The sequence below is a fragment of the Typha latifolia genome, chromosome 4, assembly GCF_019914945.1.
Source record: "Typha latifolia isolate L0001 chromosome 4, TyphaL0001v2, whole genome shotgun sequence".
NCBI lineage: Eukaryota > Viridiplantae > Streptophyta > Magnoliopsida > Poales > Typhaceae > Typha > Typha latifolia.
Genome location: NC_133089.1, coordinates 12,181,687 through 12,204,768, shown reverse-complemented (window position 1 = coordinate 12,204,768; position 23,082 = coordinate 12,181,687). Strand labels below are relative to the sequence as shown.

Here is a 23,082-nt window from a genome sequence, read left to right as displayed (position 1 = left end):
TAGACAGTTTAGTCAAAGAGACTAAATAAAGACTAGCTGGACAAGTAGAGATATGCAAATAAAAAGAAAGAAGAGCATTCAAACAAGAAAAGCTCTTCCTTGTCAGCAGATTCTATTTTATCCTTCTCTTCACATTCAACTATCTCAGCAAATTCAGTTCACAAAACAATGGAGGTTTCATTTCATCCTAGTAAGACAAAATGACCAGAAAACTTGACCATTTATCAAGTAGAGCCAAAAAACTGAGAGCCCTATATCAGGAAGTTGCACAATTGTAAGATTAGATGATTCCTATATGTAATTTTGTTACCTGCTTCAAGCATGAAACAGCAAAAAAAAAAGAACTGTCCGGTGTTTGTTCATGATCTGTTTTGCCGCTTCCTTAGCCTGTTTGCAATACAATCTTGGCTTCGTTCTAAAGGAGCAGCAGGTTCCATTGCCCTGTTACTCTGGGTTCTACCTTGTATACTACCTTCTTCTGCAGCATTGTTGCTCATACGCTCATCTGAACTTTGCAGCAATTGGTTTTCATCCTTGCAGCCATTACTGTCCTTGCCCAAGCCATCCTGCAGGACGTTTTGTGGATCAGGAGAGCTTTCTGCTTCAGTAGCAGAAAGCAGCTTCTTTGAGGAAACTGCTTCAGCAGAATTCAAGTCCCCTGAGTTGGCTGGGGACCGCCGAGTTTGAATAAGATAATGTGCTACTGACTTATATCCCAAACTGACAATCTGCAAAGGAGAATCCCATGAATGTTATAACTTTCCTCGAAGTCCATGAATCGAAATATTTCTGGTATTATCTGGGCAGTGAGTGATAGGCTAGAAATGGTAATTCCTGCTAATACAAGCCTACTGAATCTCAAGAAAAATGAGGAAACTTATTTACTTTCTTGTACAGAGGGCCAGTAGGGATCCATCCTTTCTTGATTCTGCAAAGGCTGCAGTTGCAGATGCCCCGACAAACTGGACAGATCCAATCAGGATTCTTGTTGGCTTCCAGAACATTCTCACCATATCTGTGTTAAATTCAGATCATCAATGGTTGTTAAGAAGCTAAAATTACGTAATAATGTATTCACCCATGATTTGTCATATTGCCTTTTGAGTTTTGACATGACTGGAGGGCAACTAGAAACTTCCACTCTCAGAAAATCAAATTGAAAATGATGGCTAATAATTCTAGGTTCAAATAAAGGTGAGTGCAGTGTCAGAAAAGAAGAAAAGTAATAGTGCCCCTAGAGATTAAACATGCACCTTGACACAAAGTTCTGACTATATTGCCTGTAATAGTTTCGATGAAGAGAGTGCATGGTCCCATAAGAAGATGAACTGATCAGTTTTACAAACTTACTAACAAATGAAGAAACCAGAATTTTCAAATGCAAAATTGATTACCAGGTAGCAAGCAGGTAAGCTATTAATATTGCAAAATAGTCAGATAAACCAGCGATAGTACTATTCAGCACCAAGATGAGTCCTAAAAATCACCTATTTGAATGACACATGCCCATATCTTCTAATACCCAACTGAAGACTAGATTGACTAAGACATTGTCAATATACGCACCTCATGTACAAACAATCTCCACAAAATTGTCCTTGTACCAGCTTGCATATACTACAGTGAGTACGACAACCAAGAGTTTTTTGCCTGCATAAAAAGTGATACCGATGTCGTGATTAAGCAACTTTTAACACAAGGTGTATCGGTGATATCAAGGAAAATACTTATATTTGCATATAATTTGGAGGATTTAGGAAGACAAAAACCAGGATCCAGTTCTGTATTTGCACTTATAAACCAGCATAATTCGTTTTTGCAATTACAAGTTTATCTTTCTTATATTTGACATCTATAGAGACTGACTGTTTTGCTTACAATAAGTTGATGAATTACTATGAAACAAAATTTGCTTCTTTTCTTACTAGTGTCTTCCTGAAGAAACAGATATCAGTGTCAAAGTATTCAGAAATGATAAGAAGCACATTTAAGTTCAAAACATTTAAGAAGTCTATACCCAACAAACATTCCAGAATTATCTGATATAACAGAGACATATAAAAAATAAAATCTCAGAGAAGCATAAAATAATGCTCTGGTAGAGCCTTTCAACTTTATGTGGTGCTAAGTAAACAGTCAAGAAAATTCAATAAGAGGGCTGGATTTTGATAATAATAGTAATAGACTTTCCTCATCAAATGTTAGATCTGACAGGGAAATAACAGAGCATTTTAAGTTAAACGTGACCGGTTGTTTATTTGAAATTAAAGAGGAACATTTGATCTTCACAAGGGAAAATTTATCTGGTGAAAGAAAAATCTGTAGTCCAGACTTGATTTGAAAGACATAGTGGTGAGGATATGGAACATGAAGACCTTGCCAAAGTATCATTTTCTTATCCTACCTGCTTTATTGTGCATTTCACCAGAAACAAGTTCTTTCAAGAAAAGGAGAGGTCATATTCTTGGGAATATCTGGCTGCATGAAATTGTTATGATAAATAGATAGGGTTACCTAACTTCCTAACCAGCTGATTGTCATTAATTTATCTGAGTTCTGATATCTCTGAAAAGAGATACAAAAATAAATAGGTAAAAGAAGGGAGGTGTGCACTGGTTGCTACTAAGAGAGTTGCTAGGCAATAATTTTTTGTAAAATGACTTGATCTTCTAAATGATATTACATGTTAAGAATTTGAGCTGAGGCAATAGTAGTGTGCCACTTTACTTTCTCCTAAAAGTCAGCTGCATTACAAAAACTAAGAGAGCGTTCAGGTACCAAAAAGTAAATGAATTGTGCATAAATGAGGACACCATAAATATCAAAACTGAGTTGGGTAGCCTACTGCTCCAATTAATTTCTCCTCATAGGAGAAATATCCTCCTTAAACAAGGAGATGCTGTCGGTGTCAGATCAATAGCAGTAACTTTTGTTATGCATCAATCACCCCACGATAAGCCTAAAGAGAACAATATAAAACAAACTAGACAAAGAAGGAAATAATGACCTTTCTCTCCCTACCAACCATGTGCTTCTAGCCTCCTAATTAGCAAAGTAGGTGACATCTTAAAAAAAAAATCTTTCTATTTTATTGATACGAGAGGCGAAGGGCTAAAATATACACAACTAGCCAATTGAGGAATCTTTCATCGATAAGCCAATGTGGGAGGAACTCAATTAAGAATTCAAAGCAACTATTTATCAAAAAAGGGGGGAAAAAACCTAGCAACTCCCTCTAATTTGTGTAGGGCCTCACCTCTCGATTCTTGTTATTTTAGTGAAAAGCAATAAGGCGATGCATTTCACTACCTAGTACTTACCTACTAGTCTTTCCCAGAAATTATGTTGCTATTAAATTAAGCTTTCAACCAACTATCCTTTCTAGCCTTGCCTGAATCCTAAGTAAGACTTGTACTATTTTTTTGCTGGGGAACCAACCAAGCAATCCAAAAGGCATGACAGGAAAAATGAATTTCAGTGAGTATCAAGTGAATATCGGGGCCCAGAATAGAGATGTCAGAGAGCAGGAAGTCCCCTCATATGGGCCATTATATGACAAGCATTATCAACAAAAGATATCTCCCTCATAGGATCACATCTCTCATCAAATTGGCCTTTTCACGGTACTTAATATCACCCCTATTGTCTAGAGTATGACCAAGCATGAGTAAAAATTAGAAAACATCATAAACTCCTTGGCAGAGAGTCCAAGAAATGGATATACTTAAATAAAATTGACACAATTTTTCCACATACATTCTCTCAATAAAATATGTACCAACACTGATACACATGAGACTAGTACACTAAAATATATGTGCTTCCTAAAGTCCAAAAGCATCTCCAACCTAGTATTAATAAAGTCTACTGAAATATTTAGAGGGACATGCTACAAGCCTACAATTGGAAATAACTATAATGTGCTGGAGAAAAGCTTACCTGCACTGATGGCACGTTTTCCCTTCTATATGATCATATATCCGCCTTCCATCTTTACCATATCCATCCACAAACAGAATCCAAGTCATCTCACAGGTACCTAACAGTTTCTCATGCTCCTCTGTATAGACCTCTTCCCTCATACCTTCTTGAACCAAAACTGAACTATTTTTAACTAAATCATCATTTCCTTTTACACGGACTTCCGCATAGCTAACTGGAGTTACATTTTGCAACCTAAGATTAACATAAATAACGGACAAGAAGCATATCAATCTCCAAGACAAAACTCAGACCTCCTGAAGAGCTGATAAACATGTAATAAAAGATGGGCTAATAAAAATTCTGCAAAATTTGACAACAAATTTCAGATAGGAAGCGAGGGTGCAAAGCATCATCTGCTTCTTATTTATCAATGGTTATTATCCAATAGTCGAAGCTAATCCTTGCAAAACTCCCATAAATATGAGAAAAATGAGTTACATGATATAAGAAATTAATAACAAGTAAAGCAGATTGCAAGATGAAATGACAAGTAAATGGCACATTGATATTAAAGAAGTGAGTCTCGGTGATAGGTGGACTGTCTCTTTCTTTTTTCAAAGAAAACCGAGTTGATTATCCTCTTGCTTTTTCAGAGAATAATGAGTTAATATATGCTCTGCGGAGAATACATTCAAAGATAGAAAATAAGAACTAAAAGACAAGCACCAATAATACCAAAAAACCGTGGTCATTCTGTTTTCCATTCATTAATTATTTCCTCTAACTTAGTGCTCAATTATACGTCACCAACAGCCACTCTGGAGAAGGACTAAAACTTCTGGCAATAATTCAGAAAAGAACTAGTAGATAAGACGGAGATAGATGAAAATTTCACAAAAGAAGAACGAAATGAAACGTTGGGCACCAGGAACCCTTCCAAAACCCACATATCCGAACGATTCGAGTATACCTCGAGGATCTCCTGATCGGAAGAGATGGCTTAATCTTGACTCCATCGGACAAGGCGGTTGTTATCCTCCTCTTGGAGTTGGGGCTGAGGTTAGTGCTAGGGTTTGAGAAGGTCTTCTTCAGATTGAGGGAGAGATCGAGGATTCCAAGCTTCTGCATCCGCTCCATGTTCTCCTTGATCCTCTCCTCCCGACACTTCTCGTATCCCGCCTCGGGAGTGGTGGCAATCGCAGCGGACGACGACGCCGGCGGCGGCGGAGGAGGAGGAGGAGGAAGAGGAGAGGAAGGAGAAGGGCTCCTCTTTCGAGGCCTTCCCCTCTTCGTACCGCTCGCCACCATTGGATTCTCAGGGGTTAGAGAAGCCGCTCTATTTCGCGTGATCACCATTTCCCTTCTCTTCCTTCTCTCTCTCTCTCTCTCTCTCGTTCCAGGGAGAAGAAAGAGGAAGAGGGAGAAGTGTTGCTATTTGCAAACGGTCATGTCGAGAGAGCGAAAAAAAAGAAGGAATTTTTAAATAATTGCAAATTGAAAAGTATTTCAAATATCAAAATTGCTGCTAAACCGAAATTATTGGGCTTTTGCGGATACGCTCACTAATGGCTAAACCGTGGTGTGCGAAGATGAATGAAATCAAATCAAATGGCTAAAAGCTTTTGAACAAATTTGCCGTTCATTTGTTGAGATTAAAATTTACAAAAAGAAATATATTCTCAGGATACAAACTATCACGAACCAATGTGCAATTTGTAAAATTAAATTTGGATATAAATTAAAGTTAATTGTAACAGTAGTCGTTAAGGTCTTTTGCATATCTCAAAATAATATCACTGTTCTATTTATTGAAAATAAAAAGGTAGTTAAGTTAAAAGGAAACTAAAAGATCAAAAGATGCAACTAAAAAAATGCTAGTTAAATAACTAACAATTAGTTATAATTACGAAAATGTGCATTCTCTAAACATCCATTCATAAAATTATTTATTTTAAAATAACACTACAGAAATTAATATTTCTAACAATCCTCCACTTATTTTAAAATAAATAATAATAATTTTGATTTTAAAATATACTTATTGTTACACAAAGATATCGATACATAAGTGAAAATACCATATAGTTTGGATTTTCACGTAGTGTAAAATTCTCAAGTTATATCAGAATGTTAATAGATGAAAAATTCTTAGATTAACAAATTTTATAATATAATCGGAGAATTTACACGTATCTTTATCAGAATCTCAATATTCTTTTTAGCTGCGCATTAATAGCCATGCGTTGATCCCGACTTTATGTGTGTTAGGAGTTGACCAAACTCCAACAAAAGTGGGCTGCCCTCGCACTCACATAGGTATAGTTTTTCTAAGTGCTCATATAGATTAAACACACATATTATTTGAAACCATTAAGAGTTTAATTCAACCTCACTTATTCATTATAGGAATATAGCTCTTACCAAATAGTTTTTGAGTAGGTCCAAATAGCGTGCTACATCATCACCCTCCAAACTTGTTTTCTCCTTTGAACTTAGAGCATAGAAATCCATGATTTAGGTCGAATTGCCATACTTTGGTGATATTATTCAAGTGGTCTTAAACCCATCTCACAAGATATTTTTCTAATTAAATCTTTATTAAGGTCTTTCGTTAGAGGATCTGCTAAATTTGTGCACGATCGAATGTAATCCACGTGATTACTTTATCTTTTAATAGTTGTCTCATAGGATTATATCTAATATGTATGTGTCTTAAATTTCTATTATATGATTTGTTATATGCCCGTGATAAAGTGACTTGACTCTCAAAATGAATCGAAATATGAGGCATAGGATTTAGCCACATTAGCAAATCAACAAAAAAAAAATCTCTAATCCACTCAAACATTTTTGCCTCTTGGCTCCTGTTAGATTTTATTTGTACTAATGTAATTGACAAATTATGTTTCAAAATATAATTTTTATTTATGTAATGTGTCTAGATTTTATATATAAGCATATGCACAAGTTATGATAAGTATGAGATTTTTGAATTGGAAGATTGATTTTATAGTCTAAGTATTTAAAATAATTTTAGAATCGTCATTGAAGTGTTTAAACGGTGTAATGATAGTTAAAATAGTGTAAAAAGAATACTCAAAGACATAGAAACAATAACTCTGCATTTAATTGTCTATTTAGTGGTTTGAACGGACCATCGGGCATTCATACGCATTTTCCCGAGAGCAAATCACACTATAGGTGTTTGAATGACCTTAGGTGATTTGACTTAGATTTTGGTCTAATTTTCTTATCTCTAAGAGAATTCGTAGAGAATCTTTTAAGAGATATTTATCTATCTTCAAGAGATAGTTACCTTATCTCTAATCGATACTTACTTTATCTCTAAGAGATACTTATCTTATTACTAAAAAGGTTTATAGAGGGGTTTAATCGAACCTAGGTCAAGTATTAAATTGGGAATTATTTTTTAGAAAAACGACCTACAATCATATTGAGATCATCTTTTGGAGATTATTAAAGATCACTTCTTTACTTTAGACAGAATGTATTGAATCGTTCTCATCTCAACACATCTACATTAGATTTAGAATATTGCAGTTCTTGATTTAGGTGCATAGTAGACATGATTAAACCGTTTCAAATTGTACCAATTTATGTTTATGTTTTAGAAAAATAAGATAGTTTCTAACATATGCATTCGAATGCCTAATTCGCATTCACACATACAGAGAATAGGTTTTGGCCTTTCGAATGCCTAGTTTCGTGTTTGCAAATCTAGAGACCTATTTTGGGGCGTTGGAATGCGATCAGGGTATGTTCGAACGCACGATGATATGTTCAGTCATAATAGGATTTATTTAGGGTCTTTAAATGATTGCCTCACATCTAAATATGTGGAAAAACAGTCTCTTTGGATTATTGGTTATTGGAAGTTATTTTTTCATCTAAGCTTGAGCTAACTTCTCCCTTCTCTTTTCTTCCCCTTGGTATCCTACCCGAGTTCTCATCTACGATCAAGGTTAATACTCCGTTGCTTCTCTCTCCTCCCTCTAGCGACCAGCCATACTTGGAAGCTCTCTTCTCCCACCTCACCTTGTTCAAAGCACTAAACCATCCACCATACCCATCATCATATCTCATAACTCTAACCAAATAACCTACATCCATCCCGCCATCTCCTAATCTTTTGCCATTGTTTCCTGCATAACTTTCTATCTACTAACCCGATAGACAAGATTCTAGTTGTGTTGGATTTCAAACTTCCAAAGGAACAACATATTCAAATCTCAAATTGTTCCAACAATAAATTAATCCCAATTGCCTTCGTAAGTTTTAAATTGAGTTATGTCCAGATTATTAAATCGGATAGAAAATATTTCCACCAAAAGCGACCATAACATAGAAGAATTACGTATCGAGTGTCACTAAGGCGAAAAGATCAACCTTAAGGGTTACTGAGATTTGGAAACCTATTATGGAAAGCAATGTGACGCGAGGTCTAACAAATAAGGTTAGTATAGATTGAGTCATGAGAATCGGTAGGTGATCTGTAAGTTTTTTATTAACTACTACAGGTTTTAATGATTAGTTTCAATTTGAGTTTGGAGCCCTAATAACATTTTCCCGTTTGAAATTTTTCTACATAAAAATTATTGTGTTTGCGATTGTCTTTTTCACACTTTATTTTTAGCATATTATTATCGATAGCGTGTGATAGGTCCTATCTTCTAAGGTGTTTTTATATTTTTCACTTCTAAAGCTACTAACCTAGACTCCATAGTAGAATGAGTTATACAAGTATGTTTCTTAAATTCTCAACAAATAACATCATCACTAAGAGAAAAATCCATCCACTTGTATATTTAAAACTATCATCGACATAGTTTCAGTTTGCGTTACTATACCCTTCAATAACATATGGATTTCCTCTATAGTATAGTGCAAACAATTTCGTTTCTTCCAAATATCCTAATACAACGGATATTACTTTCTAATATTTAAAATAAGAATAACTAGTGCATTTACTTGATTTGCCTACAACATAAGCAATATCCGGACATGTGCAATACATTGCATATATCTAACTCCCAATAACCCTTGAGTACTAAAGTTATGATACATACCGGTTTTTATCAAGCTTCAAGCTTGAATTATGAGGAACTCTTAAAATTTTATCAAACAATTGAGCAATTTTTTAAGAATTTTTTTTATATAATGACTTTGTGACAATGCAAGAAAGTTCCAACTGTTTAATATCCAAATCTTTCATATTAAAGTAAGATGATAAAAAATTTCTAGTTTTTTAATCAATAAATCACTCTTGCTAAAAATAAGTATATCATCAACATATAAGTATTTGGTCACCATGCCATTATCAATCATCTTATAATAGATACATTTGTCAACCTCATTTGACTGGAATTCATTAGAAAGCACAATACTGCCAAACCTCTCATGCCATTGCTTAGGGGCTTGTTTTATACCATATTATAATCTAATCAATTTGTATATTTTATTTTCTTGAACTTACAAAATGAAACCTTCTCATTGATCCATATAAACTTCTTCATCCAAATAACCATGCAAAAATATAGTTTTCATCTTCATTTGATGAATTTTGAAGTTAATATAATGCCAATAAAATTAAGATTCTAATCGAAGATATCCTAGCCACAGAGCCATAGGTATCAAAATAATCAATGCCCTTGGATTATCTAAACTATTTGGCTACCAATCTAGCCTTATACTTATCAATGGATTTATTAGGTTTAAACTTTTACTTAAATATTCATTTACATCTAATAACTTTAGATCTCGAAAAGTTTACCAAAGTCTAAGTATTATTAAATAAAATGGACTTCATTTCATCATTGATAGCTTCCTTCTAAAAATTAGCATTCTTGATTTCATTGCTTCATCAAAGCTTAAATAGTCACTCTCCGTATTAAGACAAAGACAAAATTCATTTCAAACAGAATTTAAAGTATCTTTTGCAAGATAAGTTACAAAATCAGGACTATAATTCATTTCTTTTCTAATTCTTTTAGATTTTCTAATTTTCGTATTTCAAAAGAATTATGATCTAGAGATTTTCATTGATTATTAATGTTAGATTCTAGATATTTAGATTCTTTAAAAGTTTATCCTCAAAAAATTCAACATCTCTAGATTTAATCATAACATTAGTATTCATCTCTAGAAAACGATATGTTTTGCTATTAGAAGCATAACCAATAAAAACACATTTGGGAGTTCTTGGCCCCAACTTTGATCTTTTTAGATCGGATAATATAACATAAGCTAGACACCTCCACAATTTTAAATATCTTAAGTTAAGTTTCCGATTAAATCATAACTCACAAAGGAGACACATTCCATTCCGAAGGTATTATGTTGAGAATATGTGTAGCCGTTAGGATTGCTTCACTCTTTATATTGTTTGGATGACTCGAATGATCAAACATTGCATTGACCATATTTATTAGAGTTCTAATTTTTCTTTCGGCCATACCATTTTGTTGTAATGTATATGGAACAATCATTTATGCACTATACCATTATTTTCACAAAATGTGTTAGTCATTGTTAAAGTATTCGTCTCCCTCATCACTTCTAAGTATTTTTATTTTACCACTAAGGAGATTCTCAACTTTATATTTGTATAATTTAAACTTACTAAGTAATTCATCTTTTGTTCTTAATAAATAGACATACAAAAACTTAGAAAGATCATCAATGAATATAATAAAATATCTTTTACCACCTCTAGCGATTTATGATTTAAGTCACAAATATTAGAGTGTATCGTAGAATTGTAGAAACTCTATTTACGAAATGATTTTCTACTCAATTTGGTTTAATACAAGTTTCACATTTACTTCTATCATTTTATAAATTTGAAGGAATTAAATTAAATTTAATTATTCTTTTAATTGAATCAAAATTTACATGACCTAGTCTAACATGCCATAATGACAAAGGGTCAACAAAATAAGCAGAAGCATCATTCTTTATTAAATTTGTTTGATTAAACCATCCGAAACAAGATTCTTCTGAATCTCAGGAGCATGGTATATATCAAGTACAGTAAGAGTTTTTCTCAATGTGAACTTCAATTCATCAAAACCCTTTCCAACTATTTTAGTAGAGGAAGAGTTACTCATGTAGAGTGAAATATCGTCATTTACAAGTTCATATTTCTTGGAAAAATTTCATTCTCCACAAATATGACGAGTACTCCATTAGAACAATCAGGGAAAAAGCCTTATTAGAAGTAGTGGGTCTCAAAGCTTTGAACGTCAGGTCTAAGCCCACTAATGAAGAAATCTTCAGGGCTGAGTTTGACTAATTAGTAACTCGGTTGCAAATTTGTTAGAACTCTTTCAAATAAGTTTGAATGGTTGTTGACTGAGTCAATTTAGTCAACATGGCCTAAAAATCCTTGTACTGTGTTGGATCGAATTGAGCATAAATCACATTGGTGAAGTTTTGCCAAGACTCGAATGGTCGAGTCTGCTTAGCTGACTAGTACCACCTAATAGCCATGCCCTCCAAGTGGAATGATGCTAGCTAGACCTTCGGTGGTAGAACCGATTCATGAAAATTTAGCTTACGTTAGAATTCGTGCACTTTATCTCCACTATGCACTTCCCTTAACCTTAATCCTAGGGCTAAGATAGGATTTTGGCCTAGGGGCATTGCCACAGGCTACTATAGACTCAGTGGTGGTTGGGCAAGGTGGCTGGCTGTCGGTAATTGCCATCTAGCGAGTCCCACCGGGGTGAGCGGTGGTGAGTACCATGGTGGCTAGGGCGCGTCGTTGGTGGGTCCACCAGCTCTCGGCAGTTGCTGGAGAGACCCATGGCCCCACTATAGGGGAGCATGGCGATAGGAAGCCCTAGTGAAGCCACCTGACGTAGGGATAGCTTACAATGGTGGTAGCCGTCGGATTTGGCCACCCAATAGTCGCTAGCGGCTGTGGCAACCACCATTAGTTGGCAGTCGACCTGAGGAAGCCAGTCATCGAAGCATCGGACCCGTAGCTACTAGCCTCAAGTTTTCTATAGCGATAACCATCATCGTCAACGGTCTTCCAATCAGTGTTGGAGTGAATAGTGCCATGGCTTTGGTGTAGGTGGTTCGAGGAAAGTGCTAAACATGGTGACTTGGGCCAAGAGCACCTAGATCATCGCTTGCGGAAGCCTACGGTTTTCAGCCATAGCTTCCATCGAAGTGTGGAAGATGACCTTGGCCCTTGCTTTGGCAGCTATTCCGGTGGGGCAGCAATAGCTGGGATGGTCTGCGATGGTGCTAAGGAGGGCCTCCACTAAGGCCGAAGGGGGAGTTGGGGTTGCGGTTTGGGCCAGCTTGTCCCCTCCCTCATGGTTTGGATTATTATTGACGTGGAGGTTGATTTCCACCGTTGTCGGAGGTGCCGATGACGCAAGGTGATCGTGCTAGGGTAGGAGAACGACTGTTATGGTTTGGATTGCCTCATCCTCTCGAAGACCTCCTTCGATGATTCCACGGACTCGACCGACGCCTTTACCTCGCCCATGCCTTATCGCTGGTTGTTGCTGGTAGTGGTGGTGGCACCAGAGAAACACCCATAGGAATATAAATGAGTTCTTGGTCCTCCATGGTTGCTCCTTTCTCATCTTAGATCATGTGTTAATCATCATCCGAGGAGTGTCAACTTTGATACCAATGTTGCAAATCAATTCTAGACTGATCTGAATGTTAGAAAATTATGAAAAAGGTATGGGTGATAATCTCATGCATTATGGTTCTAAAAGCTTTGGTTTCATGCGCACTAGATATCATGATAAAAGGTTAAAAATAAAATAGTGTAGAAAGGTTAGAACAAGGCAGATCGATAAATATCTGACATTACAGCGCTCGTCAAAGGGTGGCGGATAACCAAGGGTGGTAGTGGACGACCGTATAGTAGGGTGGCTCATAGTGGAGGATGGTGGCTAGGGTTTGGAACAATGATTTTTCGGTTAAGATCTACTCCTACAAGGAAAATGATGATCTAACAGCTATCATAAAAGATAAAGACGAGATAAAGAAAATAACTGAACTCAATATCATTCTATGATAATAATAATCAACTCATGACTATTTTTATTTATAAGAGTAAAGTCCTAATGGATTGGATCCACATGCAGATTATCCACTATATTTAAAATTTAAAATAATAAGAAAATCTAACTAAATAATCTGACTTAACCCACGTGTTCGTATCTAGCTCGTAATAGTGGCATTAGAGCCAAGTGTCGATCCTAGGCCTTGTGTGTTATGGGCCTCGGATCTAGATTGTCAGAAAATTATAATATTTTTATGGGTTGTACTCTTCATTAGTTACGAATCCAATGGTTTTAGTTTTCACATGATTCTGAGGTTGAAGTGAAAAGATAAAAATAAAACAATGGAGGAAGATTAGAATTGGATAAATTGATAATTACCTAACATTGCGACGGTCGTCGGAGGGTGACGGATGACTAAAGGTGGTAGTTGACGACCATAAGGTAGGTGGTGCGTGGAGGAAGATGGTGGCTAGGGTTTAGAAGTTTGGAAGGGTTCTATAGTAAATATCTACTCCTATAAAAATAAAGACCATCTGACAGCTACGATAAAACGATAAATATGATAATAATAAATTAACTAAACAGAATAATTTTTCAATGCTTGGATGATTAAACAAAGGAGTGTATCTCCTCTATATATATTGATCAGGTACAATGAGTCATACTAGAACTAGCCATAAAGACTTACACAACTTGAACTAGGATTAGCTTTAAAGGCTTACATGACATAATTAGACTTACCTTATAGGCTTATTTGACTTAACTAGACTTATTGACTCACATGATTTAATTGGACTTGCCTTATAAGCTTATTTGATTTAACTAGACTTATCTTATAGACTTATTTGCTAGGGCTCACATCATAAATAAAAGACAAATATACTCAATCCTTTGAGCTTATTATCCTCATGATGTGACGCGGGTTAGACCCGACCTAACCCGTTGTTTCGTAGTTTGGAGCAAATTTTGCAACATCGTCTAGAGTCATTATCGCCTCGTATACAGCGGTGGTGTTATCACCAATCGACGCAGCTGACCAACACCCGTTCCAGACATCTTTGTAGTGGATGCCAGATCTCTCCATCTTATCACTAATTGCACCCCAAACGGTGTTGTCAAAGTGGTCAGCTTCGCGGATCTCGGTGTACGCCTGCAACATACACGAACAATTAATAGATCATCAGTTCTGTAAATGGTTTTGCAGATTCTCTCACTCGGCCTTGATTGTATTGTTTTGCATGCCTTAATAGTTATAAAATATTAGAGTTTGGCCTTTTCATGAGTACGAACAGTACTTACTTTGCATGAAAACTTTATTCTATTCCACGGGTTGGACCAAGCCAGCATCCAGTCACAGTCATCCCCTGCTTGGTTCATGCCGCGGTACACTACAGCTGCATTTGAGCCGGATGCTGCTCCGGCAACTTTTCCATGTAGAAACGCACCCCACTGGCCATTCTCTATCTGGTATGGGTATGGGGAGTACCAAATGTGGCCAAAATAATCATGGCTCGTGATATACGTTAGAGGGTCCCCAGTGGCATTGTAAATAACGCATAGCGTGGCGACTCCATTGCCATACCTCTGTTTTAGCTGCTCCACGAATTGACGAGCATTCACATCCTTATTCTCTGCATTCTTCATATCGAGAGCAACTTTAGCCCTGTCTTTGCGTGTTATCGGCTTTCCAATGTACTCGCTCATTCTTTCCAATGTTTTGGTGGTGATAGGGTTTCCAAATACGTTGTATGCCATCGATTCTATATATCAATTCCTACAAAGGCAAATAAATATGAGTGTTGATTATAAGTTATTATTGTTACATAACTTCGCTAAAGCTGACAAATTATATAACTTTTTATAATTGTTTGAAACCGAATAATTTAGATAGGCATATATATATATATATACATCAGTAATAAGATCATGCATGCAAGTGAATAGAAGCAACTATTACACAAGAATATATGTTTCTAATTTATTAGATTAAAGAAGCACTCATATATAATAATCTAAAGGCCATGAAAAGGCTAATAGTTATTGCACCTCATCATAAGCAGTGCATATTTATAATAGTTATATAAGAATACTTCCTTGCGAGCAAAGATTGCAAAGATCTCCGTCATAGGGGCTTTGCAGAGAGAAGGAGAAGCAAAGATCTCCCAAGTTTTGTACTACAAAGTGAAACTGTATGATGAAAACTAATAAGAATAAAGAAACGATGGTAGGATAATTAAATATAAGATGGTCGAAGAAAGGGTGAAAGACTATATATAAAACGAAAGACTAGATAGAAAAAGAAAGAAGTGAAAATAAAATCAAAGAGATGTGATAGGAGAAAATCGAAAGAGATCTCTAGCAAATATTGCTCTAAGGAGATAAAACAATACCTCACAAGAGTTCTCCTCAATCTTTCAAAAGCATGGCTTTGCTAACACATCTATATATAGAACATTTCGGGCCTCAAGTTCTATGCCATCTGTCCAGAAAGTGTTAGCTAGTGTTAGTGTAAATCTAATCAAAATTATTTTATGCACATAATTGTTAAAACATAGTGCCGAATTTATAAATAGTAAAAAAATATTGTGTAAATTATAAATTAGTTCAAAAGAAAGGGTGTTAAATATAAATTTTCCCGACAAAATTAAATAATTGTAAGTAGTAGATGAAAGGATCATTCAGGATCATCCACATGCTATGGGGACAGTTTGTAGACTTTTTTCGCTTAAGAGCCATCACATACCTAACTTGAGCAAACAAGACAAAATAAAACAGTGTTTGATGGAGGCATTCATTTGTGAACGTACTAAACTTTAGCAATTAAAGACAAAACAAAGACATCACATACTACTATTCAAGGTTGATGAGTCATCGCATTTATACTTAGCCAAAGGGACCTTCTCAACCTAAGATAACATAAATGCTAGTTTCTCTATCTACCTAACAACATGGCGTGATCCACATGAAGAATGTATGGTTCTTAATTTCTGTCCACAAATGCATGCTAATTGATATATTTTTTTCTATGCATGGCGTGATCCACATGCAGAATTAATGTGTGGTTCTTATTTTCTGTCCATAAATACATGCCAATTGATTTTTTTTTATACGCATGGCGTGATGCACCAACATAGATGGATCTCTGCTTATAAATAACCATGGGATGTTCCTCTTCCTCATTACACATGCACACCTGTTATAGTCAAATGGATAGAATTGTTATTCTCAACGATGGCCAGCTTCGCAAGCTTGCTCTTATTATTTACCGCACAGAAGAAGATGCCATATACTCCATCAAATTTGGGTCCGAAAATGAGCGCGCCAATTACCTCGCGGATAGTAGGTCTAACTACGAAGCCGTGTTGGGTCTCTTGGATGCTGGCTCTGAAGTGAAACGCAGGTATCAGGATGATAAAGTTAAGGCTCTTATTGCTGATAACATCAATTCTTACATTGTCTACTGCGTAAATAATGCACTCCAAATTGTACCAAACTACCTTGTACGAATGAAATATTTAGAAAAGATCAATGAACACATCCAATCTCTTATTAAAGATCTGGATGAGATGAGGCCAACAGCTTGGAACAACGACGACGTCGAACGTCTGGGAATCGAAGCAGCCAAGTGCGGCGACGCTATGTTGAAGTTTACTAAGATGTATAAAAGTAGCTTGTCACACGATTACTCTACATGGGTCAAGAGCACCGGCATGGAGTTTCATGAGCTAGTGGAGAGGTATGTACTCCAGTCCATAGATCTTCTGTTTTCATCTTGGTTTTGTTATGTTGAAGTTAGATTGGACATTGTCTCTAACCTAGCTAGATATTTGCATATTTCTCTCTCTCAGTACTTTATCATATGCTTTAGTTTTGTTATACCAAGAAAAAGCACATAGATCAAAATTAGCAAATATTGCTCTAAGCACATGGATTTTTCTTCATCTCAATCACTTTAGTTTTGATATTTGCAAATATTCCAACTAAAAAAGCATAATAGATCAAAAGTTTCACAGTTTTAATAGTCAATTATTTGCACCGTTAATTTTAGATGGAAGAAATAATGGTTGCACATATATTACAATTACAAGGAGGTTAACTGATCATGATACAAATAAAAGTTCAAGAGACTTTGGATTTGTACTAAATATAACTAAACCAAAGAATTATTCAATGTTTAAGAGGCTAGGATTACGTTCTATACTCATCATGGTTTCAAATATTAAATTATGAATATGATGTCTGAACGATGCACGAATTGTCCAGTTACCAGGTAGAGCTGGGATTTAAAGGAGCGTTTGAGGAGCTGGAAGATGTACAAAAGCTAAAGGTAATGAGTGATATGATTGAGGATTGATGTCTTGCATAATTTTTTATGTACGACATTTGTTGATCACCTCATTTTCATCTCTATGCATTAAAAAGATGAGGTAGATAATTTGAGTTTACTGGTTGTTAGTTGCTATCTCAACAATTTTATTTTTAAAAAGCTTAAGCTTACAGGTCTAGAATGGTGATTTTGGATTATTTACACTCTTAAAACTTCTGGCTCATATTTGAGGTAAATGAGCAACCTTGAGTGCGCTGGGCCTTGCTGATCAGCTCTCCTCAACTCGATTAGGATTTTTTCTGAGCTCAATTTTAGCTTGAGCTGAAAATGAGTTAGGTAAGATCAGCTCAAGTCTGCTCCGCTCAAGTCTGCTCCTCTCAAGCTCAAGAAAGGTCTATTGAGCTCGGCTCAATAGCTTGATAAAGAAAGATCATATGGTCTTTTGAGGGGAGTCGTGGATGAGGTCTTTGTGGACATTGGAGGAGGTGCAATGGATAGTAGCGGAGTGGATATAGAAGCGATTGGGCTAGGCAGAGATAGGAATGGAGGTGAAGTTGTTATTTTGAGCATATTAAGGTAGGTTGAATTCTTATCAGATTATGATGCTCTTAAATGGTTATCTCTTATGGATCCTTTCTATGGACTCTCTTAGAGATAAGATAAATATCTTTTCAAAGATTCTCTATGGATTCTCTTAGAAATAATGTGTTTTTTAAATATAAGGCCAAAAGATCTCCTAGCTAGTTCCACCTAGTGCAACCATTTCCCTATGGTCAAAGTGCTACATCTCGAGGCTATTTCTAATTATCACAACCCCATCCTCCTCAGCACCAATGCTGCTGGTGGGGGTAGGTGAAGGCATTTTCGCATGGAGAATTGGTGGATCATCCTTCATCCCGTTCTATAAGGACTACTAGGAGAGCTCCTATAATCCTCAGGCCCCTCTCTCACAGAACCTCACTGCCCTTACTCACGACATTAAGAATTGGTCTTACCAGCAGGCAATGAATCCCTGTGTTAAGCACAAGGTCGTTGAGGATGAGATTTTAGATTCCAATCCCATTCTTAGCTGAATAGATTTAAGACCTTGCCAAGATTAAGGTGGAGTTCTTGATTTTACTTCAAACATATCTTCACTAGTTCTAACTTCTAAGGCACTTTGGTCCCTAGGATCTGTTGTCAAGATCACAGCTCTCTTGCCGCTATCCTACTAAAGAGGAGACCTGTAGAGTCCTTAACAGCCTGGGCTCGGATCGAGCCCTAGGTCTGGATGGCATAAACGCATGATTCTTGCAAAAACTTTGACCTATCGTGAAGAGTGCTATATGCATTGAGAGGTGCAATGTTACGATCCGACCACATGGGTTAAGTCGAGTCAAGTCGAGTCGAGTCAAATTAGTTACTTAGCTTTATCTTTCTGTTTTGAATTTCAAATAAATCGGATAATCTGCATGTGGATCCGATCCGCTAGGGATTTTACTTCTATAAATAAGGGTGGACATGAGTTGATAATGGTCATTGAGAGAAATCTGAGTTTAGCTGGTTATTATTTTCGTCTTTATTCTTTTTATATTAGCCGCTAGATTGTCTTTATCTTCATAAGAGTAGATCATAATTATAGATCCCTTATAAGAATCCAAACCCTAGCCACCTCCTACCTCCAGCAGCCATCCTACTACACGGCCGACCACCACCACCCTTTGCCGTCCACCATCCTCCGACGACCGCCACAACGTCAGAAATTACCGTTCTGCCCTCCCTAACATATCTCCACTATTTTATTTTTATCTTTTAATCTCGACATCTGATTTAGGTGAAACTAAACCCATTAGAACCCTAACTCGTGAGGCTACCTCCTCCTAAATTTTTATAATCATCCTAAGGACGAATCATTCCAAATCTAGTCTGTAACATGCAAGCCTTCGCAATGGGCGTCATGGATGCTGCCCTCAATTGGTTCACTATCATGCTCATCCTAGAAAAAGAAGTTCTCACGGACATCACTGACTACATGTCAATCAACCTATGTAACACTATCTATAAGATCATAGCCAAACTCCTTGTGGACAGAATCAAATCCCACATTCCTAGTCTAATATTTACACCCCCAGAATGCTTTCATGCTAGGTAGGCAGATCACCAACAATCTGGTTATTGCATTGGATCTAGAGTTTTCAATGTTGATTATTATTATTATTCTTGGTTTTTGGTTTTGATCTCTTCTATGTTTTAAATCTGTTGCAATATATTCATATGCACTGATAGATAACTCACAAGTATCTTTCACATTAATGCATGCATGCAGGTGTATGATAGAATCCTCCAAATATCAGGTTTAGGAAGTATCAAAGTGGACGACATGAAAACCATCATACGAGGCACAGGCAAACTCGTCCTCCTCTACAAAGCGGGTATGCTAGTGTGGGACGTCTTCTCGGTCGCTCACAGCTTCCCAACATCAACTCGTGACGCAGTGGTGGAGGTAGCGTCGTACGTTGGCGGTGCACTGGTCGGAAATGTTGTCACTGTAGCCTTAACCACCGGAGCATTGCAAGGCGTTAAGGCATCTACCATGTTTGTGCTCCTGGCCGGGACAGTGTCTAGCATAATAGGGGCCTTTCTCGTTGGAGCATTTGCTAAGTGGTTGGTTGATCTCTTCATTAATTCTGGGGGAAGGGACACATTCAGCACAGATGGGCATGTATGTTATGTGGCACCCATGCCTGATGGGGTTTCTATTGCACGTCAAATTGCATATGAAGAAAATCCTCCAAAACCTTAGATAATAAGGTTTTTGATATGAGCTTAAGCAGATTGGATCACATCATAAGGATATTGGGCTCAATAGATCGAGTCTATCTATATTTTAATTAATTGATTATGATATAAGCCTTTAAGGCAAGTCTAATTAAGTCATGTAAGCCCATAAGATAAGTTTAATTAAGTCAAATAAATATTTAAGGCAAATTATAATTTGAGTAATGTAAGCATCCAATGAAGAATAAATAATTATGTTTCAGGCTTCGACTATAAGAGTAAGAGTAAGATAATCTAGGAGTAGAAGTAAATTAATTATAGCTGTATATTTTTCTAAGAGTAGATCTAACTTTTTTAAAAAAATAATTATAATATTTTTTAAAATTTCTGAAAATTTAAAATATAAATTAATAAAAAAATAAGACTAGAGAAGCATAACACAAAAGGATCTTTATTTTTTAGAATAAAGGGAATAATTTTCTAAGTAGTAATTATTAAACAAAACTTGGGTAAACCTGCCCAAGTGAATAGCTTATGTAAGAACAAGAAATATAGTTACAAATTTACCCCTCTGCACTTTCCAAAGCAACGAATATCTTTACAAAATAATTAGTATAATATCTCACTATAAACAAATAAATAATATTATAAAATATGACTAAAAAAACACTAGGTATAGAAAAGTGATATGCCCCTTACCAAAATAATCTTTAAGCACAAAAATAATTTTCTATTTATTATTATATAAGTATATTTTATGATAATAAATCTTATAATATTTTTGTGTTTTGCCCAATATTATTTTTAAATACCAATATTACCCTTGACACCACTTTTTAAAATATCTCTGCATGGATATCTAATAAAACCTTCTTGCGGTATGAGGTAAAAATAGATAATATTTTGTAGTAATCTTACTGAAAATATTACAAAAATTTTGAAAAAAAATTTTCTTTTCAACCCAGAATTGATGAAAAAAATATATCAATGATCTGAAAAAAAAATCATCTGAAAGCATATCAACAATATATTATTAGTCTATCTCCATGCTTGTACATTTAATTCCAAATAAATAGACAACTTTTTAATATAGGTAGATTTCAAAATTAACAAAATATTTTCATCCTCAATAATGCTAACTTCAAATCTAGCATGGGAAATTTTTTCTAACGCTTATCTAATATTTGTTGACAAGCATTTCAACTAGTTCAAAATAAAATATATGATCTACATACACATAACATATCTCAAATATTATAATTATAATTACTCAAAAACTATACTCAGTTAATTAGTTATTTGCTTATAGTATCCGCATTATAATACACAAACTCTTATCACATATATGTATAAGGTTCTAAATTTTAATAATTATATAATTACCTTCGAGACATAAATATCATCTTAAAATATTAATATGTCAAGTTTTATAATATTTTAATGACATCCTATATAACGACCCATAAGATAGGGATATTTTGGTGATTCTACTCATTGAATAATATTTTATAATATACACATATAATATATATAGTTTCACATAGTATTATTTAGATTTGTCTTCAGAATAATACATAATATTTTTTGTTATTATTTTATATATAACTTAGAGGTAATTTCTGGAATCTGATTTGGCATTGTTTTAAAAGATGTATAATGCTGTCAAATATCATTCTTGACCAATTAGATGATTATTAGATTATATTTTACTATTGACATATTTATCTTTTTATCTATAAAGAGCCGAACATGAGTATATTCTTGTATTTTACATATGAGCTAATAAAAGTGAGTTTAAATTATATAAATGATACGATTTGGACTTCACCGATGTCGTCTCAAGCATAGATTCACTTTATGAGTGTTTTTGTTTCATGTTTTAGTGTTTAATTTCCATTAAAATAAGTTTTCTGTAAGTCGCGTTCGAACGCGGGTGGAATGAGTTCGAACGCGGTTGTGAACGTGGGTGAAGAGAGTGCACTTTGCGTTCGAACGCACTGTGAACGCCTGCATCGCGTTCGCAAATACCGACAGGCGCGTTCGATCGCACGTTCGAACGCCTGCATCGCGTTCGCAAATCCAGAGGAGCGAACTCGGTGCGTTCGAACGCGATCGGCGAAAATTATATTGTTAGGGTTAATTTGAGTTGTTGGTTAGCCTCTAAAAGGATGTGGATGACAACCAAAGTCATTATTGATTATTGAGATTGAGTTTTGCCTTGCCTCCTTCGTCTTCTTCGCTCCCGTTCTCTCAATCCCCGGCGACGCCGCTTCTAACCTTCCTCGACCGGCCAATCACCCTAGTCCCTTAGGGGTGGCCCTCTTCTCCCCCTTTTTCCAATCTATCCAACACTTGCCCTAACCCTTCCATCAACCATAACCTTTCCACCACCACTTTTCACCGGTGCCACCCCATTAACGCCGGTCCACCTTCAACCATTATCACCTAGGATCACGTGCCTCCATCCACGGATCCAAAACAGACCACTCTGACCTTTGTCCATTAATCGGACGATATCTCGAGATCCCCACATCCGATTCGCCTGAAACTTGATTTGTTGGAAAGATCTTTTCAGGGGCTACAACATACCAAAAGTTTACGTCGATCCGACGGCGGCATATGTCGGGATCTTATTTCAAAGTTCCATGCCAGATCTAGTCCAGATCAGGAAGTTGGAAGAGATCGAACCTTAGCCTAAGGGGAGATCGTATCAAGCTGGTATCAGAGCCTTAGCCAAAGGGGAGATCGTATCAATAAAACTCTCATATAAGTAAACATATTTTATTATAATACATTTCATGCTATGTGGCATCTTGTTATTGTACCGCTTGTATTAGTTGAATCAATATCTAATATTATTAAATTTATGTTTCCTTATCCACATGGAAGCATAGGATTGATTCACATATCAAAATTATATTATTAATATTTCATAACTCCCTATTTTCTTCACATTTTACTCTTTTATGACTAATTCATTTAACTTTCTATATGTCTCCACCTTTTACTCTCCTATAACTA

The 23,082-nt window shown here is 35.8% G+C and overlaps 3 protein-coding genes across 5 annotated transcripts; 1 reads left to right on the top strand and 2 right to left on the bottom strand.

Annotated features, from left to right (window-relative positions):
- Positions 1-53: 53 nt before the first annotated feature.
- LOC140787782 (uncharacterized) lies at positions 54-5,520 on the bottom strand. The gene is made up of 5 exons (XM_073136882.1): positions 4,895-5,520; positions 3,940-4,176; positions 1,567-1,650; positions 886-1,015; positions 54-728 (listed from the first exon to the last, which is right to left on the bottom strand). Exons 1-5 carry the CDS (start codon positions 5,278-5,280, stop codon positions 360-362), a joined length of 1,206 nt encoding a protein of 401 aa, XP_072992983.1. The 5' UTR covers positions 5,281-5,520; the 3' UTR covers positions 54-359.
- An 8,063-nt stretch (positions 5,521-13,583) lies between these two features.
- Positions 13,584-15,519, bottom strand: LOC140787775 (23 kDa jasmonate-induced protein-like). Of its 2 annotated transcripts, none has more exons than XM_073136872.1 (3): positions 15,368-15,519; positions 14,277-14,751; positions 13,584-14,127 (listed from the first exon to the last, which is right to left on the bottom strand). In XM_073136872.1, the coding sequence occupies exons 2-3, from the start codon at positions 14,730-14,732 to the stop codon at positions 13,912-13,914; spliced, it is 672 nt and encodes a 223-aa protein (XP_072992973.1). In that variant the 5' UTR covers positions 14,733-14,751; positions 15,368-15,519; the 3' UTR covers positions 13,584-13,911. The 2 variants fall into 2 exon arrangements, with proteins under 2 accessions (XP_072992973.1, XP_072992974.1); XM_073136873.1 differs by lacking the exon at positions 15,368-15,519 and adding an exon at positions 15,024-15,304.
- Positions 15,520-16,137: 618 nt separating this feature from the next.
- Positions 16,138-20,337, top strand: LOC140787507 (uncharacterized). Of its 2 annotated transcripts, XM_073136462.1 has the most exons (4): positions 16,159-16,377; positions 16,533-16,713; positions 17,241-17,304; positions 19,610-20,337. In XM_073136462.1, the coding sequence occupies exons 2-4, from the start codon at positions 16,544-16,546 to the stop codon at positions 20,084-20,086; spliced, it is 711 nt and encodes a 236-aa protein (XP_072992563.1). In that variant the 5' UTR covers positions 16,159-16,377; positions 16,533-16,543; the 3' UTR covers positions 20,087-20,337. The 2 variants fall into 2 exon arrangements, with proteins under 2 accessions (XP_072992562.1, XP_072992563.1); XM_073136461.1 differs by having other exon boundaries at positions 16,138-16,713.
- Positions 20,338-23,082: the final 2,745 nt, after the last annotated feature.

Excerpts from the sequence above, each read along its gene's own strand:
- LOC140787507 (XM_073136461.1), top strand. The coding sequence starts at position 16,163 with ATGCACACCTGTTATAGTCAAATGGATAGAATTGTTATTCTCAACGAT. Across the intron at positions 16,714-17,240 it reads TTTCATGAGCTAGTGGAGAG|TTACCAGGTAGAGCTGGGAT; the intron begins GTATGTACTCCA and ends CGAATTGTCCAG. Across the intron at positions 17,305-19,609 it reads AAGATGTACAAAAGCTAAAG|GTGTATGATAGAATCCTCCA; the intron begins GTAATGAGTGAT and ends GCATGCATGCAG.
- LOC140787775 (XM_073136872.1), bottom strand. The coding sequence starts at position 14,732 with ATGGCATACAACGTATTTGGAAACCCTATCACCACCAAAACATTGGAA. Across the intron at positions 14,128-14,276 it reads GAATAAAGTTTTCATGCAAA|GCGTACACCGAGATCCGCGA; the intron begins GTAAGTACTGTT and ends TGTATGTTGCAG.
- LOC140787782 (XM_073136882.1), bottom strand. The coding sequence starts at position 5,280 with ATGGTGATCACGCGAAATAGAGCGGCTTCTCTAACCCCTGAGAATCCA. Across the intron at positions 4,177-4,894 it reads CCGATCAGGAGATCCTCGAG|GTTGCAAAATGTAACTCCAG; the intron begins GTATACTCGAAT and ends TGTTAATCTTAG. Across the intron at positions 1,651-3,939 it reads AAAACGTGCCATCAGTGCAG|GCAAAAAACTCTTGGTTGTC; the intron begins GTAAGCTTTTCT and ends CTTTTTATGCAG.